Source organism: Herpailurus yagouaroundi, unplaced genomic scaffold (assembly GCF_014898765.1).
Source record: "Herpailurus yagouaroundi ecotype Mexico unplaced genomic scaffold, PumYag 28, whole genome shotgun sequence".
Taxonomy (NCBI): Eukaryota; Metazoa; Chordata; class Mammalia; order Carnivora; family Felidae; genus Herpailurus; species Herpailurus yagouaroundi.
The window spans coordinates 72,090,030-72,110,106 of NW_024412376.1; the positions used below are offsets into that span (position 1 = coordinate 72,090,030).

Here is a 20,077-nt window from a genome sequence, read left to right on the forward strand (position 1 = left end):
GAGGGAGAGCGAGATCCGCGAAGGGACTGGGTTAGAGTCGCTAGAGGGAGGTGTGGGACCGGCGAGGAGGGGGCTTCGCGAGGGAGGGGGTGCTGGCAGGCGGAGGGAGTGGCGGGAGGAGGAAAGAGGCGGAGGCCTGGGGACGGCGGACTAGTCTTCGCCCCATCCAAGCGCTCTTTCTCTCGCCGCGCAGTCTCCAAGCGGCGCGGGCTCTTGGGGGAGCGCCAGGCAGCCGAGGTGCCCGCGGGAGGCAGGCGGGTCCCGGGCGCGCACGCTCGACCGAGCCCCGGCGCGCCCCGCGCCCGGGCCTGCTGACAGCTGCAGCTGGGATCGAGCTGTCCGCTCTCGGCTCCGCGGCCTCCGCCCCCTCGGGTTCCCTCCCCTCTGCCCTACCCCTCCAGCCCCGGTGCGGCTAGTTTCGCAACTGCTTTCGCCCCGTGCCCGGCTGTTTTCCGTTTCCCGACCCCCTCTTCTTGAGTACTTTGCCCCCAGCATTTGGGGAGAGGGGCTGGAAAGGGGGCGGGTGGAGCGTCCATAGGAGAAGGAAGCGAGGGCCGGAGGAGGAGGAAGAGAATCTGCGGACCGTGGGGAGGAGACCCCACGCCACCCTTTCTGGTCATCTTCCCTCCCGCCCCGCCCCTGCGCACACTCCCTCCCGGGTGAGCTACTTTCGGACGAGGAAAGTGAGGGCGGCCCTGGGTGACAGCGCCGTGGGGCCAGTCCTGGGGAAGCCGCGCGTCTGTTCGAGTCTTGTCCGCCGCGCTCCCAGCCAGGGGCATAGCCCGGACCGAGGATGGCTTCGACTGCAACCTGCACCAGGTTCACGGACGAGTATCAGCTTTTCGAGGAGCTCGGAAAGTAAGCGCCTTGGCCCGCATCTGCACGTCCCCTTTCCAGAAGAGGGCGGGTCGCGTTGCCCCCGACCCACCGGCCTCCCGCGTGGGGCGAGGGAGTTTGGGAGACCAGAGGAGAGGGAGGAGGGCCCGCGGTGTGGCAGTTCTGAGGAAGGTGCTGCCTTAGCGAGAGGAGGGGACAGAGACGGAAAAAGACCCTCCACCCCGGCTGTGGCACATTCCGATAATCCTTAGCCCACCTTCACCCGTTCCCCCACCCTCTAGCCCTAGAGACTTAGTGGATTTACGATCCCTGCAGTTGTAGCTGTCATCCAGAGAAGTGTGCGAGCGTGTGTGTGTGTGTGTGTGTGTGTGTGTGTGTGTGTAGAGGAAACAAGAACCCATGTAAAATGCAACACAGATCATGTTTTCTGTAAATAGAGATGCCTCCTTGTTAGCCGGCGTGTCGGCCGTACGACCCTCGTACGGATGAGAACTCGCTGCCACAAACGGTGCCATATTTATTGATGCCGAAAGTTCAACTTGGCGTAGAGTCTATTTTGCATCCAGTAGTTGTTCTGTCCAGGAAAAGGGCCACTGAAAAGAACTCGACCCCTTGCCCCATGTCCACTCTTATTCTTTGCACTAGGTTATTCGCTCATCATCATCATCCTTCCAATGATTTACGTGTACATCTTCGCATTCTGTGGGAGGATTTATTTATACAGGCAACGGCAAAGACCTGGAGACCGAGAGAAAGCTTCCCAAGGGTAGCCTAGTGTTGTATAAAACGACCTCCTACACCCGACTGGCAGAACTGCTCGGAGAATTTAAGGAAGGGGACCTGAGACCTCCTGAGGACCTCTGTGCTTAGGGACTTAGGGGCTGAACTGTGAATGTTGATTTATGTAGCATCCAACCCAAACCCAGTTCTTCTATCGCTAGTTTCGACTATTACTTATGAAAGGGGTGCGTTTATATGTATGTTGTTGTTTTATGCAGTTGAATTCAAGGGAATGTAATTATATTTTAAATGTAATGAAAATTATATCCTTATATATTTATACGCTGTCTGTTGTTAAAACATGGAGAATATGTCGGAAGAGCAGCTTAATTCAAATCTCTCCCTTCCCCCAGCTCAAAACAGGGCACAGAGAAATCACCATATCAGGATTTGTTAAACCACACAAATGTTCCCAACACTTATATTTTAATGAAAACAATCGCCATATTTACTTAGTTGGAGCCACATTAAATTTTTTTTTAACAAAATAGATTTTTACTGCTCTTCCTCAGCCATGCTCTTTGCAGGGTTTTTTGTTTTTTTTTTTCCCTCTCAGCATTTGGTGCTGTGTGAGTGTGAATTGTAAAATGTTTTCAAATTTCATGTGCAAACAAGAGCGCTCATTATTGGCAATTCCTTTCATTTTGTTGATTAATAATGTGTGCTCCCTGTTAAATAAAATTTACTTTTATTCTTCAACATTACGGAAGGTTTAGGTTTCCAGGAAGAATCGTTCATTTTGTGGATATTACTGTAGCGCACTGATGTTTGACGGTTCATTAAATGCAACAAAAATGCTCAGATTGCTGTAATTTTTTAGTAGAATATCATAGCTGATTATATTGATGACATGCTAATTATTGGTTTTCAGGGGGGCTTTCTCAGTGGTGAGAAGATGTATGAAAATCCCTACTGGACAAGAATATGCTGCCAAAATTATCAACACCAAAAAGCTTTCTGCTAGGGGTGGGTATTATCAACCACATATACAGTATATGTTAATTTTGTATTTGTCATGTTGATTGTTGGTTCTGTTGTATGTAGATATATACTTATAATTGAACTGTAGACCTACGGTGTCCTATTACATTCTGAGATTATTTCCTTCCTGAATGCCTTGGTATGTATAGTTTAAAAATAAACACACAGAATTTTAATAACAATTATTAAGTAATTATATCTGTCCTATGAGCACTAGCATAAGTAACTGTATTTTAAAGAAAAGAAGTGTCACAAAGTGCATTTTGCCTTTAGCTGTGCTGTGAAATAACTTTCAGAAATACCCAGGAATGGAAAAGTGTAAGTCTCACAACTGTCATTATTCTCTTTTTTGCTTTTGAGAGGAAAAATAGGTCATAGCTCAGTTGAATCATATTTGAATTGTAGTTACACTTGAACTTAATTCATCAAGGTATATTTAACAGTAATAGCTTTGGGAGGAAAAATTTATCATTGCTATATTCTAGGAAGTTCAGCTTGATTTTGAGGTTTCTGTGTGCAGTCCAGATCTTTACTGGGTCTTCCGCATTAAGGCTTCTCACAGACTCATGTGATGTATTTTACACATGCTCTATAGCCACAGAGATCATTCCTATCATAAAATAGCTGTTGACATAGGAAAAAAAAAAAACTGAACGGAGCTCACTGCATTCTTTCTGTTTTGTTGAACTTATGCAAAAGTACTTACACTGAAATGTTAGGCATTCTAATTGTGGACACGTGTCTAAGGTATTTCCATGGGAATTTACGATGTAATGAAATTTAAATGAAATTAAAATGAACAAAATGCCACAGTATAAGCCCATTTCAGTGACCTGGTTTATTTTAAGTAATGAGGGAAGAATTCTATTAGGGTTAGTTTGCCCCATTTAATTTGTCTTCTAAAAAGTGCTGCTCTCTAGTATCCTGGTGTCATTTTTGGTCTCTGCCATACTTTTTTTTTCCTCATTTGTTGCAACTTCTACTTTAGGTTTAGATTGGCATTTCAGTTTATTCATTAAAATGAGATTTTGTTATGATTTTCTTCATCCGATTTTAACAGCACTCTGAGGAAGATCTATGTGCTAAAGTAACCAGTGCCATAGCTTCACAGCTTGAGAACTAACGAGAAGCACGTTACGCTCCATCATGTTCCCCTTTCCCTCTTCTCTTCACAGGAAGGTTTCTAACAGTCAAAAGGAGTTACCAAACTGTAAATGACATTTTAGTTTTTAAAAAGAAAAAATGAAAATTCTCTCAATGTTTTCTTCCTGTGCGCTAGATACTTTGGGCAAAAGTAGGAGTATCAGTTCTTCTGGAGGCATGACAACACCTATCCCAAATCTTTCAGTGGCTTTAAATTTTCTCTCAAAACAAGTCAGTGTTGTGCTTCACTTCTCCTTGATTTCCTTAATTAGAGTCCTTCCTCTTCATCTACCATAATTTATACTCCCTGAATCAGAATGGCAAATACATGTGTTTCTGCTCCCATTATTTTTCCATTCTTCTGCCTCCACTCTATGGAAGAGAAGTCTTCTCTAGCCTGATGGGATTCCTTCTTCCTGCCAGTGTTCCTTACCTGTTCATACTGTGCTGTATGTAAAGAACAACCTACACCCAAAGCCACCTTGCCCTGTCTGGATTTAATTATTCCAGTTACGTTTAGGAAAAGTAGTTAAAGTGAAGTACTAGAAGACCTGCTTCTTCTCCCTCTCCAATTTCCTTTCTTAACCTGCTTCATGTCAATCCACTGAGGAGTGAGGTGGGAAAGAAGAGGCTTTGGAACTAAATGCTCTGGGTTTAAATTCTGACTCGCCTACCTATTGGATGTGTAATCTTGGGTGATTTACGTATTTTCAGTGAGCCTTCATTTTCTTATCTGTAAATGGGTGATAGTGTAACCCTTCCTTTTATAGGGTTTGTGAGGAGTGAATTAATATAGTATAGAACAGTGTCTGCTACATAATATGTATTCAGTGAATATTAGCTGCTATTATTATCTCTTGGGTTGCTGAAGCAATCATATGTGATTACTTACATGAAAGAATGAAAATTATAAATCCAGTGGCAGCCGTGACTTAGCTGTGAGTAACCAGTTTGAATCTTGGCTTTACTATTTAGTGTGTAATGTGGTTCAGTTGTTTACCTTTTCTTCATCACAGGTTCTTCACTAATAAAATGGGGGAAAGGTACTCATAGTGTATCATGGGTTGTTTTGAGGATTCAGTGAATTTTATGAGAACCACTTCTTCATTGCAAAGTGCCGAGCCAAGTTTACCTATTACTGCTCACCTGTAAAATATTATGGTACTTCAAATTTTTCAATTTATTTTATAACCATAACAATTAGAGCTGCTTATAGCATATTTATACTTTTGAATGTGTGCATGTTTAAGCTGTACCCATATTAAGTTGTAAATACTTAAGAAAGTGCTCTCATTATTTTAAATAAAACATTTCACAGCATTGAGGACCTAGGAGGAGCTCAGTACAGAGTGACTAGGATCACATATGGCTATTAAATGGTTTGTAAAGGAGTTACATACTTAGTTTAATTCCTAAGAACAAGCAAGTACTAGATGTAAAGTAATCTTTTATAAAATAGTGTATTAAGATATCAAGAGCATATACTTTGAAATATGAACTCTCCTTTAAAAACACTCCCTTTCAGAATGTAATAATCCTGAAAATTACTTTTACAGAAAAATTTAAAAATAGTATATTTAGGGGAAATTAGAATGATATCTAAATTAGCCTACAGTTTTTCCCTTAATGTACTGATTTTTTTTCTTTTGGCTATGCATGGCAGTTTTTGTGGAGCATATAAGTTTTGTATAAATTTTTGTTTGTATTATTTAAAATGCCATGCCTTTGTAAATCCAAGCTTTAAGCCTGTTTGTTTTAAAGACCAGGAAGGTCCTCCAACTCAAATAATGTTCTTCAAATGTAACATTACAACTGGAAAAGAAAGACCATTGTCAATACATTTAAGACCATGAGGGATTGCCAAAAATTTGGCTATATTCCTGCACAAATTTACACATCCAACTCTACTATCACCCAGGCATTTTTCTGTGCCTAGATGTTAATGGATTTCCAGCAGACAGTTTCAGTTGCATTTCCTCTCAGCTGTTAGTCACACAAACCATATTTGGGAGACTCAGAGTCTGTTGAAGAATTTCTTTCCTTTTGCGTTAACACGTGCATGCACAGAGCATTCATCATATGATACTGATTAGATAGATTAAGTACACTGATATATAATTTGGCTTGCTTTAAAAATAGTGTAAGAAAGTTTCAAACATCTTCTGTTTTATGTGCAATTTTTGTCTCAAAAAGTTTTTTTTTGTCAGCTAGGAATAGAAAGCACGCTTACTTAGTAAATGGTAGATAGTGATTGTAGAATTTTATCTCCTATTTTTACCATGGGCAGTAGAAATTCTATCATTTTGGTCCCAGGCAATTAAGTTTGTACTTAACAAATCCTAATTTGCCATGCTATTTTGATACTTTGTTGATTTTGACCTGGTTATAACTGTAAGGTATTGACAGGTTATGCAAAGTCCAGGAAGGGTTGTGATTGCAGTTCAGAATCCAGTAGACTGATGGTTCTGATGGCAGATGTCTTTAGAAATAGCATTTGTGATTTATTTCACATTTTAAAGACTCCCTGTGGTAAAATATTTTTTATGATAGTAATAACTTCTTAATGTTCATTTTCCAATGTAATTGTTGATCATTAGAAACCACTTTTTATTACATAGGGTCTGATGAGCCACAAGTCATTATTTTTGTAAAATGCAAATTATAGTAGAAGCTTGAAATAGTATGTGCTATTACAAGTATATTTTAGCTCTACTCTCTTGATAAAGTTAAAAAGGGATTTCGTTTTATATTTCTGCAATACTTCACAGATCTAATACAGTTAAATTATTTGGTATTCTTTGATTTTACAAGTTTTGTTAATTCCCAAATTGATGATCTTAGTAGAATATGAATCAGGACTTTATAAAAACTACTTAAACCATGTACACCAAATTAGGTCTCAGCTATGAAATCTGAATATTGCATGCATGTCCTAAGTAGTTTTTTTTTATGCTATAATAGAGATGTCAATAACTTTTGCTACTTTTTTTTTTCCTTTTTGGCATCCAGGCAGTCAAGAAATTAGTGCAATTTTTCAGCTTTGTGGTTACTTGTGTTAAGTTGGAAGCAGAAATGAGATGATATAGATGAATTGTTCTGATTATATACATTATTGATTTTGCAATTTGGAACTAATTGGGCTAATTAATATTTTTTTAAAGTTTCTTGGTTTGAGCAATGTTTTAAGAAAAAATTAGTATTTTTATTTTTGTATGTGGACTTTCTACAGCTCTTTAATTATTGGGCCCCAGAGTAGTCCTTTCATTCTGTTTAGTTGTATTTGCATTTTTACATAGGTTTTGATATTAGATATCTATTTTCCTCTTTTAGTGAATGAGAATATTATTGATGTTCAAACTGGTTAGGAGATAAAAATGCATATCTACATTTCCAGAAAATAATAAAAATCCTTTCTGTATTCCAACATGGTTATAATATGCAAACTTAATATAAAGAACATGGTTGTCAGGCATCTGACTGTGGTATCAATAACTAGTGTCAACCTCTACCTGACAGATTATGCAATAGGAATTGAACACCTGGAGAATCTTTATTGTTATACAACGAGATTAATACTTCTCATTTCCCTTGAAATATTGAATCAATTTGGTGTAAAAATTAAAATTTAGTAGTAAATTTTTTATGGGCCTTTTAAAGTTAATAATCATGAATTGCTATAAGGCACATACTAGGATTTTCTTGGGCATTTAAGCTCATTGTTGACTAGAATTTTATTTAATTAAAATAATTTTTTTTCTTGGGCTGATACCAAGGCAGACCAACTCCTACTGTCTCTTAGGTTGAATTGATACATTTTTTTTTTTTAAACATCTGCCCCTCCACATTTGTTAGGGTATGGTGTGCACAGTATTTTTTATTATTGACAGTTAAGGATTGTTCAGTGAATTGTACTGCCGTACATTAGGTGGAAGCTTGCAATACTTTTACTCTAAAATATAATACCTTTGTAGTAATTTGCTTTTATACTACTTTATAGATTACTAAGCACATTCACTTATGTGGCCTTATTTTATATATTTTTATTTAATAAATATTGCATAAGTATAGTGGGCAGAGTGTTAGGAAAAGTAAGGCTATCTACACAAATAGACATAGAAGACATAAATGGTATAAGTCTAGCTTGAATAAAGTGCTGTTGATTTTCAAAGGAAGGAAAGGTTATTTCTGCCTGGAGAGATGAAGGAAGGCTTTTATATAATATGGATTTAAATAAATTTTAAGTACCACAAGTCTAAAACCATTTGGAGAGATTATTCAAAAGAGCTTAAATATCTGATTATAATTAAAATATTATTTTACTCAGATGGTAAATTTGTTGCAACTATCAGTATAAAGTTACTTTAAGAATAAAATAATTTTTATTAAAACATTAAAAAGGGAAACTTTTTTAGATACCAAAATTCCTGATCCAGTTAAGGGAGATAGATCATTACTTCTTAAGGTGAGTTCATAGACCTTTCATCTACTGTAAACTCTTTCTCTAGTATAGGGAAACTGTCAGGTTTGGAGGAGAGAGAGAGAGAGAGAGAGAGTAGGGAGAGGACAGCTTTGCTTTTTGTTTGTTTGGTTTTGATTTTAAATATCTGAACTATCCTTGTAATCATACACAGTCACAGAACAAAATCATAATTGATTTTTTAGTTAGGCGAACCCCTTTGCTGGTACTATGGTCTCCTTTTAACTTTTTAGAACTTTATTACTACCCAAATCAATAATAATAATAAGACAATAGGAATGGTAATAGCTATTATTTTAAGAGACCTTCTAAGTGACAGATATATACTTATAAGATACTTTGTTTTACTTAGTTTATTGTTATTATTCAATTTTTAAATAGAGGAAACTGAGGCTGTAAGTTACTAAAAGCCTCAGTATTAGTCAGTAGTGGAGTCAGAATTTCAAACCATTTTCTTTGGCTCTAAAGCCTGGCTCTTTCCACCACCACATCCCATTGATTGCTGTTACAAAGAACTTCTCTTAACCTCTCTGTACTTATCAGTATGTGCTTGACCGATCTCCCCACTAAACTTCAGGGTCTTTCATAAAAAGGACTATGTTTTCTACAGCTTTAGGTCCTCAGTGCAGTGTATAGAATTGAGTATTTGTTTGGGAAAATATATTTAGAGTTCCGCCTTGTGAGAGAAGATAGTATTTTAATTGCTGCAGTAACATAAAATCAAACTAAAGTTTGATAGTCCTCTGTGCTCTTTCCTGGAAAGAAAACAGTGAGGTGAAGAATCAGTGGGAAAATGATTACAGAAGAATGACATGTTTTGGTAAACTTAATTCATTAACTTACTGCAAATATCTCAAAACACACTAAGTTCCTAGGACGACGTCTTCTACATGATTCACTTGTTGCTGAAAAGAAAAACTTAGCCCTTAACCAAAGCCCAGAGGAACCTACTCAGAAAGGCATTTTATTTCTCAGGCTCCTCTTGTTTGTGAAGCATGGGGGACAGATGTTTGTTGTTTTATTGTTTCTTCTTGGACAACACTATGTGCCAAATGCATACTAACATGTGGCAAGTGAAAGAAAAACCTAAAACTATTAAGTTTTATAAATATTTTATAAAATTTTATGAAATTTATAAAACTTGGCTGTTTTATGTTTGTTGGGAAAATAACTTAGGTGCAGCAAGTCATATAAAGATACACAGATAATATTGTGTAATATTTACGTACACTTAATTGTTTTACCTAATGTTATTTTCTCTTTAAATTACATGGGGATTGGAAACTTTTTATTACCTAACATCTTAAGTATGAAATTATATTTTATAAATCATAAAACAGTAAGCATCCAATAAACCTCCACTCAATAACTAGAGCATTCCCTCTACTTTTGAAGCTACCTGTGTGTTCCTTGCTGATCCTCATCTCTTGCCTTGCTCTGAGAGTTAATCACTGTCTCTTTTTAATTTTTTTAAGTTTATTTTTTTGAGAAATAGAGGATCTCAAGCAGAGCCCTACGTAGGGCTTGAACCCATGAACTGTGAGATCATGACCTGAGCAGAAATCGAGTCGGACACTTAACTGACTGGGCCACCAGGTGCCCCAATCTCTTACATTTTTAAAAGAGAAATCTCTTTTTATTTCCCCATGCCCTGGGACTTGTTAATTAACTGGTTGATTTCAGTTGGCCAATCAGTTACCAATGGAAAATCTGTGCCCTCTTTATCAAGGTACATTTATATGTGTATAACAATATATGTATTGTTGTACATGTATAAATTTAAAATTTATGGAATAAACTCATATTAGTACATAATTTTACCCTATCCCTTAGGGCTAGGGAAGGCTTAAATTATATGGAATTTTTTTTGTAATAGGAAATTATTTTATTCCTACGTCTTTTTGAAGCATTTCATTAATGATGATGTACACACATTGAAATAAAGCAGGAGTAAGTTACATAAAACTACCTTATTAAAGGTAAGTATAGTACTTGAAAATTAGATTTCTCTTTTATCTTCTAGAGAAGTTGTAGAGGTCAGATATGCCTCTACATATCTGTAGAGGTCAGATATCATGGCATTAGTGTTCAAATTAAAATTTATATTTTGGTGAAGAAATATTTAGGTGATATTTGGAGTCTGTGTTCTGATAACTTGGATTTCTGCCGAAGTGTATTCGATAGTAGTCCAGGCCCAATTCTGCTTGTCCCTGGTGGACTCAGTGATTTCCCCCTTCTATGAATGGTGCCTTACTTTTCCTGGACTTTCAAGCATGCTTGATTATCTTTCTTCTCCTTAACCCATCTCAACACTTTCCATCTCTTCCTTTTTCACCATTTTAACTTGAGCCCTTTTTTTCTTAACTCTTTTAAACAGCTTCCTAAACAGATTTTCCAGCTAATGGTTGCCGTGTTTTTTATTCATTTATAAAGTTCATCGTTAGACCTTTTAGTACCCACTGTTCTGGACATCTTGATAAGTTGTAGCGATACAGAGGTGAAAGATAAGAGATCTGCCCTGAAGTATTTTGTGATCCATTAGTGTGGATGATAGCCTGCTGAATACAGTTTAGTTTTTGAATGTTGTAATAGAAGTATACACAAGGTTTTCATGTAGATAAGGGCTGGAAAAGGTTGTTATCACAGATTTATTGAAGAGATTAATGAGTGAAATTGTGTTTTTGAATGGCAGTTGCGCCTGGTACAGAAGGGAGAAATGGTTGCCCAGGAAAAGTAAGCAGCATGTTCAAAGGAAGGGAGAAAGTTCTGGCTCTACTCTCCAGATGGAATGAGTACACCTAGTGCTGTTGAAACCCTATCTCCTTTAAGACTCATTTCAGGTGCTTCTGCCTCCATGATGCCGTTTCTAACTTACTCTCCACCCTTACTTTCCCTCTCTAGGCAGAAGCGGTTCTTTTCCTCTTCCTCTGAATAGCTTTTTCATGTTTTTTCAGCAACTGATCACATTTCTCCTTTTGTGTTTTAGTTATATATGTTGTAGCTTTCAAACATCTTGTGGACATTTTTAAGCTTACCATTGAATCTGTGCCTGGCACAGTAATTGTAAATTACTTATAAATGTTGAAGATGCTTATAAATGTTTGTTGAATGAGGGGATAAATGAATGAGTGAGCAAATAGGATTCTGTCTCCAGAAGTAGATATATGTTTAACAAGGAGAGACCTTTGGCAGGTAAAGTAAGTGGAAGTTGAGCTAAAGCTTCATGCCAAATGGAATACACTATTGAAAATAATTTTTAATTCATAAATTATTTCATTAGTTTCTTGATGACAAATTATGCTTTGTTAGAAAGAGTTTTGTATAATTATGTAAATTTTTGAGCAACTGTGTAAATTCTTGCTGGTTTTTTTTTTTTTTTTTTTTTTTTTTTTACCATGTAACATAAAGTGGCTCAATAAGAAGGGGTAACATTTTCATGGTCCATTAGTACCACTTTAGTAATGTCAGACTCAGGCTATCATTAAATTAATGTTTTATTTATTTTTGAGAGAGAGAGAGAGAGACAGAGTATGAGCAGGGGAGCGGCAGAGAGGGAGGGAGACACAGAATCTGAAACAGGCTTCAGGCTCTGAGTTGTCAGCACAGAGCCTCACGCGGGGCTTGAACTCATAACTGCGAGATTATGACCTGAGCCGAAGTCGGACACTTAACCGAGCCAGCCAGGTACCTTATTATTAAATTATTTTAAATGTTTGGATTTTTAAGTTTGTATCCATTCTCATTCTCCGGAGGGAGTTGCTTTTTGACTTATCTTTTAACTAAGCTCATTTTAAAGAGCATTTTGGTGATATATAGTTTTGGATTCACAAATCATGAATATTATTTGCTTATAGAGGTTACTTGACTTTTTAGGAAAGACAGAGGCCAGCTGTTAGAACTGCCATGCCTGTCAATTCAGAAACTTGGTAAAAGGACTGAAAAGTGTGCTTGTTTCAATATTGGAAATCCCTTAAAGAAAATATATGTTTTAAAGCACTTATTTCCTTATTTACTGGGGTTTTACAATTCTACAACTTTATGGTGTATATGTATATATACACCACACACATATATGCACACACATATCTTAAGAAAATATGCTGTTTTCATAAAAACATTCAGAACATTTGTATGTAATCATGGTGGCAAAATATGTGATTTGTGAAGTTAGTTCAGCTGAACGTTTTGACCATTTTGTAGAAACTTTATCCATGATGAATTTTTTAGTAAAGTCATATATGCTCTCATATTAAAGATCGTATATATGTATATATACACACTAGGTATAGGGAGAATTGTATACTATGGACATATCTCTGAAACAAATTTTAATGATTCATTACCAGTTTGCATAAGACATTAACAGTTGTATCAAAATATAGATTCTAATTATGCAATCTGGAAAAATACAGAAAAATAGAAGACAATATATTCAGGGTTCAGTTTTCCCAGTCACTGCAGACATTTAAGTAGAATACTGGACTAAACTGTACAGTTTTGTGTCCTGCTTTTTTCCTTAATATTTAAAAATTTACCTATGTTACTACCAATCCTTTGATTTCTTATTAACAATTATACTTCACTGAGTAAAATATTAGTATACGTAGTATTGCTAGTTTTTTTTTAATTGCCTTTTGCTATGCTGACATAATAGTAAACATTGTTTTGTAAAACTTTTTCATATTTCTGATTCTTAGGAAATATTCACGAAGGAGAATTAGCGCGTTAGAAGATGTAATATTATCAAAATTTTTGATGCATTATTGCCAGATTGCATTCTGCATGTTTAACATATTCCCACCAGTGACGTTTAAGTGTGCTAGTGAAAGTGAATTTTGGGGAGCATTATTCTAAATTTCAATTTAATCATGTTGTTCCAGATCACCTGCTAGGTGTGGATAAACAAAGATACAAAGGTAAGGTCCTTCTTCTCAAGGTGAAGTAGATGTGGAATCAAGTAAATTACCATACAGATAAATGACACTATTGAAGTGTTTACTCATTCTGAGGTGTAAGGACATAACTGTTGGGTTGGTAAAAGGCAAGGGAAGACTTCCTAGAGCAGTTAATATTGAACTGGGTTTTGAATAACCAGTTTTGAATTTAAAGATGGCTAGAAAAGATAATAAATTAATAAGAAATTAAAAAAAATTAATGAGAAGCAAGTAAGTGTCAATAAAGAGCGAACTTGAAGGAAGATACATACTTTTCTAACCCTGAGTGATTGACTTTCCATGTGTAAATTTTCATGAAAGGATGCAAAAAGTGATGAAAGAGATGGAAAGTTTTTTTTTTGTTTATTTTTGTTTTTGTTTTTGTTTTGTCAGTGAATCATTAAGTACAGCACAATCTGTTGGAAGGTATTAAATAAGGTGGTTGTGGATTTTACAGCTCTGTGTCATTAGGGATCAACAGCTGATAAGAGGAATATCAACCTCTAATCAATCTCACATTTTGTTTTATTTTGCTCTGGGGCAATACAAAAAAAAAAAATTAAATGACTAAGTGGAAGATAAAGGAGAGGAGGATAATTAGAGATTTTTTTTTTAAATGAACCAATATTATAAAAGAGCCCTAGGGAATCCTGTTTCTGTTTATAAACCAGAAAAGCTAGATAGTCTCTGCATTTGCAATATTAGATTAATAACTGTTGCAAAAAAATGTTTGTGGGTTTCTGTTTAAAACCAAAAGTAAGATGTCTAATATGCCCTGCCTGAATTCTCAGTGTCTGTAATAGTACCTGGCATTTTTCACAGATACTTATTGAATAAAATGAGTGAATGCTGGACTCCCAAACTGCATCATCTTATGATTAATGAATGTGCATTTAGGGACGCAGAAGTTTTAGGAGTAATATTTGTATACATTATTTCTTTTTCAAAACAAAAAAAACAAAAAGCAAAAACTAAGGAAGCTCACAATTGCACAGTGAGATTAATTCTGTCACATAATTTATATTTTTGTAATGTTTATTTATTTTTTTTTTTAATTTTTTTTTTCAACGTTTATTTATTTTTGGGACAGAGAGAGACAGAGCATGAACGGGGGAGGGGCAGAGAGAGAGGGAGACACAGAATCGGAAACAGGCTCCGAGCCATCAGCCCAGAGCCTGACGCGGGGCTCGAACTCACGGACCGCGAGATCATGACCTGGCTGAAGTCGGACGCTTAACCGACTGCGCCACCCAGGCGCCCCATGTTTATTTATTTTTGAGAGACCTAGAGAGACAGAGCGTGAGAGGTGGAGTGACAGATTGAACGATAGGGGGACACAGAATCCAATCTGAAACAGGCTCCAGGCTCGGAACTATCAGGACAGAGCCTGATGCAGGGCTCGAACCCACAAACTGTGAGAACATGACCTGAGCTGAGGTCAGACGCTTAACCAACTGAGCCATCCACATGCCCCTGTGATATAATTTATAATTTAGCACAGGCTGGTGTTTGGAAAATAGTCATTTATTCTCATCATTAAATAATGGGCAAATCTCTCATTCACTACTTGGAAGATAACTTCAGTTCAAATATTTAACCTCTTTAGCTAAGTTCAGCATTGCAATGTGTTTTCTCCAATTTTAGAAGAATCTTAGAGCTGTAAAAAAAATTGTAAGATTTCCCCAGTATATTAATATTAAGGATTGTGTAAATCAAAATGTAAACAGGGAAATATTGTTTTACCCTGTGTGCACATGTGTATGTGTGTGTGCATTTATAAGTAAGATTCATGGTAGAATGATTTTTTTTGAACTTGGGGTAGGAGCTTTGTTGAGCAGAAAATCTATTGTGATTCAAGGTTGGTATAATCATTAGCATGCAGGTTGGGAAAAATTCAAATTCCAGATTGCAAGCAGAAATTTCAGGGTCAAAGTCCACTCCTGCTCTCTTAATTGTAGATCTGATTTCAGAACGTTTTTTCATTCTAGTAGAAATGAGAGGGAAAAGATAAAACTGTCAAAGAGAACAGTTTGCCTCCTGTAAATAGACTTGAGACCTGCTTTTCTCTAATATGTGATTTGGAAATCATTCTCGGAAAAAATCCTTGCTTTGACTGCTTCCCATACATCTTTATGTTCAGGGAAAGGGAAAACAAAATTGTTATCCTTAAGTTGGATGGAAAGAAAAAATTATACTTCATATAATTCACAGAGAACCAATCACTGAATTACTTATAGCTCCATATCCCTCATTTAGTTCTGATAGTCATAGCGTGATATTCTGCCAATGACATAATAAAGAGAGGGTCCTAAGGCATGAAGAGGGATGGCTAAAGGATCACTTGGTTTATCTTTTAAAATAGTAATGACTTTTGGGGCGCCTGGGTGGCGCAGTGGGTTAAGCGTCCGATTTCAGCCAGGTCACGATCTCGCGGTCTGTGAGTTCGAGCCCCGCGTCAGGCTCTGGGCTGATGACTTGGAGCCTGGAGCCTGTTTCCAATTCTGTGTCTCCCTCTCTCTCTGACCCTCCCCTGTTCATGCTCTGTCTCTCTCTGTCCCAAAAATAAATAAACGTTGAAAAAAAAAATTTTAAATAGTAATGACTTTTAAAAATGGAGTTCATATTTTTTGAATTTTTGCAAACTTTTTAAGGTAGGAGACTTTAAGGTATATGTTTTGAATAATCCGAATGGAATAAATCCAAATTTAGAAACACCAGTATCAGAAATATTCTGTGAGCACTCACAAGGTCAGTTTTAAAAATAGCGCTTAGCTTTGAGAGGATGATTTCTCCCCACCCTGCGTATAAATGTTTTATTCAGACCTTCAATAACAAGCTTTCAAAAAAAAAAAAAAAAAAGAAAGAAAGAAAGAAAACAAGGGAGGGGAGTGTGAAATGAGCCTTTTGAGAAATCCTTGTATTTAGCATCTTTCATTCAAGGATCTTAAGATGTTCCCTAATGAGTCTCCTAGTACTTCTAGGACGTGGGATTCTTGTGCCCAGTGCTGTAAGGCCTGCCATCCCAGAGTCGCATGTTGCAGCTGCTTCCTAGTGCACATCACACTCCCTCCAGAGCCAGGGAATTGAGGAGGCAGTGTTACCCAGCTGTAGGAGCATAGGGGCAGAGAGATTTAGGGAGTAAGGAGTTACCGACCTGATTTGGAGTTTGGTTAGGTCTCTTGGTCAGTAGCCTTATTCCTACAACAATGCTGTATCTTAAATTTTTTTTTTTAATGTTTATTTTTATTTTTGAGAGAGAGAGTGCAAGTGGGGGAGGGTTAGAGAGAGAGGGAGACACAGAATCTGAAGCCGGCTCCAGGCTCTGAGCTGTCAGCACAAAGCCTGACACGGGGGCTCAAACTCACGAACTGTGAGGTCATGACCTGAGCTAAGTCTGGCGCTTAACCGATGACTGAGCCACCCAGGTGGCCCCCAAATGTTCTGTCTTTAAAACATTTGATATCCTGTTTTAGCCTCAAGAAAATAAACTCTACCTCATTTTTCATCTGTGCGACTGTGTACCTTTGGAAGTTTGACATTTAATAGTGAGGAATATGAGAGTTTATATGTACTATTATTGAGGGAAGAAAGCAAGGTTAGCATTTTCTTTAAAAGACAACAGAAGAGAACCATTTGTATTATTCTTGGGCAAAGCGAGCTATGAGGGACATGGAAATAATGAAACATGGTCAGTACCCACACAGAACTTACAGCTTGATTTAGAGAATAGGAGACACACATAATTACAGAAGATAAAGATGAGTAGCAGAAGAATGTAGTATGATGATTCAGTATACCTAAATGACATTTAGTTGTGGAAATAAGAAAAATAACATTGAGGAAGTAGAAATTAAGATGGATGGATGGAAGGGAGGAAGAGGAACAAGGACACCAGGGTGCAAGGAGTCCTGTAATGTTCAGTGAAGAACCAAAAATACCTGTTTAGGAAAAAGAAAGATAATCTGTGGGAAATCAGGAAAAAGCTTAAAAATACATAAAATGTTTGATTGCCAAGTTGAGAACATTGTCTTAAATATAGTGAAGGCACATTAAAGAGGTCATCTAGGATGTTACTTGGCAGCAGTGAGTAAGCAGGATGGATTGGCAAAGAGTGTGAGGTACTGAGATTCTGAAACCATAACCTAATAAAAGATGAGGAGTGAGGATACAAGGATAACTGAGCTTTGAAGTTTGAATAACGGGGAAAATTGTAACCTTCATGTAACAGATTAAGAAGTCAGAATCAGCTTAGTTTGATGAAGATGATGAACTGACACGTGTTTGATGTACAAGCAACATATTTCACATTGAATACTGTATCTAAAAGACCATTGAAAATTGGGTATGATCCTTGAGAAAGGGCCCCAGGAAGCAGGGCAGTATAGGTTAAGAGCATCAGCTCTGAAATCAGATTGCTAGGTTTTAAGGCCTGGCTCTGCTATTTCCTAGTTCTTATGATCTTGGGCAAACTTCCTGATTTCTCCAAGCCTTGGTTTCCTTATTTATATAACAGCAATAATCAGTTTAGCTACTTTTTGTGATTTGCAAAGAGTTGACAGTTAAAGCCATACTAGTGGAAAAGATCAGAAGGGAGAGAATATAGAAAGAAAAGAACAGAGGCCCTAGGAGAGGTATGGGGGAATACATCCATTTTGATGGATGCTAGGAGGAAGTAGGACTAGTTTCAGAGAAATGGAAAGATACATCTGAAAAGGAGGAGGGAAACCAGGATAATTCAGTACTGTGACTCTGAGGTAGAGAAGTTTTGCAAAAAAAAAAAAAAAAAAAGTATGGCTAGTAACATTCAATGCAATTGAGAAGTAGAGGGAAATGGACTGAGAAAAAGGCCTTGTTTTTTCATAAAGCAGGATTTCAGTAGTGTTCGGGAGGAGATCATGAGCATTGGGCCAGTCTGTTATTCATCTCTACATTCTTGTAATCGAGCATACAGCATGAAATATAATAGGTATTTAATAAATATTTGCTGAATGGATAGAGAAAAATTATTTCTTGGGATTAAAGAATAAATGGAGATGACATGTAAAACCTTGCTTGTTTAGTAAAATAGGAAAAAAGAGACAGACATACTCAGGAGTAATTTCAGGGATTAGCCAGGTCAAGGGAATTAACAGTGATAAATAAAGCTGAAGTTTATTTGGAGGAAGGGGAACAAGAATCAGGAAGGGATAGAAAAACATAATGCAAGGCAGGAGTGTAAAGTTTATTGGGAAGTCATGGAGACTGTTGGGTGTTAGTGGGAGCAGAAGATTTGTTTAGGAAAAAACACATTTTTCCTCCTTAGAGGGATAGCTGGAGAGCAAGAAGATAGTGCACACGCTGAGGTATTTTGGAGATGGAGAAGAAGACAGCTACAGTTCATCTGACATTAAGAGAAATGGAAGTAGGATTGAGAGCTTGGAGAGAACAGATTTGTTATGGTCTTTGGGGTTTGTAAAGAAGAGTCCACCAAAAGCATTGTGCAGTGGATCATTAACAAGTATACCTGACATGAATCTAGCCCAGTAGTGACCAGAGAGGGCTCTAGGAACCCGCTAGGGATTGACAAGGTGAGTCAACAGGGATGCTGGTGCTTTTTAAGCATTTAAGGAGATAGACCCCCCCCCTTTTTTTTAACACATTAATTTTCCTTAATTGGTATAGCTAGTAAACATAGAGCAGCTAGAATTTAACACCCAACTTAGGTAATAGCAAAAGACCTTGTCATTCTGTTATGTTTTCTCTGGGTACATCCAGCAGGAGAGATGAGGTGGAGAGGCAGTTAGAAAGCAGAAGCTTGGGAAGAAAATTCTATTCTTCCAGAATGACAGCCAGAATAATTCCATTTTGGAATGTTTGGTAGCTGAATTCTTTTGTTATCTGAAAGAGAATCCTGGGGAATCTTCAATTCAGAATCTAAATTTCCCTTATTCCTATTCAATTTCATTCAGTTTCTCTGCATAAACAAAAGCCTCTGTAGGCAGCTTTTAATGGTTTAGAGTTGTACATAATTTCATCAGTAGGAAGGCACTGTTTATGTAGAAAAATTACTGCAGATCAAGAATATGTAATAAATACTTTAAAGACATCAGCTAGTTCATTTTAGATATTTTATTACCAAAGTTCGTAAGGTTTATCATTGTGAATATTCTATTTCATGTGTGCCTTGCTTATTTTCCTATCTATATGTCTCTGCTTCGTTGACTATGATGATAAGGGCTTTGGTGTGATAGCTTTTCCCCAAAACGTTGGTGTTCTTAATAATTTCCTTAAAAGTCTGTGTCATTTTTCATTTGTTTTTTTCTGGGTCTACTGAAAAAGCAAAGCTTTCTTTGCTCCCTGAGAAAAGCAATGAACCCGAAGACTGTTATCAAGGTAGATGTGATCTGAATGTGTGTCCTTTTTTTTTTTCCTTCTCACGTAAAATGTTTCTCTGCTCCCTTATTCATTTCCTCATTCTTTTTCCCTTTGCTATTACTATTGATGTTTGATACATAATTACTCCCACTTTTCTCTCCTACCATCAAATTTCTCATAAATAAAACTGTCTTGAGTTCAGACTTGTAAGTTCTAGAAAATAAGAAATCTCTACAACTTTCTTAGCTTTTGTGTAACAAGTGGAAATTTTATGTCTTTTATGCTGATGTTTTTGTAGCCCTGGACTTTCTCTAGTTCCCCAAGATCTCATGTCTTATCTTACCCTAATTATATCAGTCATCATTAATTCATTCCAACAAATATTTATTGAAGCAGCTGTTATGTGCAGGTATAGTTCTTGATTTGGGGGGTATAGGGTGAGCAAAGTTAGTGTAGGGGAGGCTGGAAGAATCATTTGGATAAAGTGGTATGAAGTAAATAAAACAGAGCTATAAGTTAGTGACCTAAAGTGAGGTTACTTTATACAGGTCTCTCTGAGAATGTAATATTT

At 37.1% G+C, this 20,077-nt stretch overlaps 1 protein-coding gene across 19 annotated transcripts in view; it reads left to right on the forward strand.

The window, feature by feature from the left end:
- The first annotated feature begins 673 nt into the window (after positions 1-673).
- CAMK2D (calcium/calmodulin dependent protein kinase II delta) overlaps positions 674-20,077 on the forward strand; it is a 315,318-nt gene continuing 295,914 nt past the window's right edge. For all 19 annotated transcript variants that reach the window (XM_040475237.1, XM_040475297.1, XM_040475342.1 and 16 more), the window contains exons 1-2: positions 674-858; positions 2,489-2,583. In XM_040475237.1, coding sequence (XP_040331171.1) covers positions 794-858; positions 2,489-2,583 — 160 coding nt within the window. In that variant the 5' untranslated portion in view covers positions 674-793. The remainder of the gene's footprint in view (positions 859-2,488; positions 2,584-20,077) is intronic.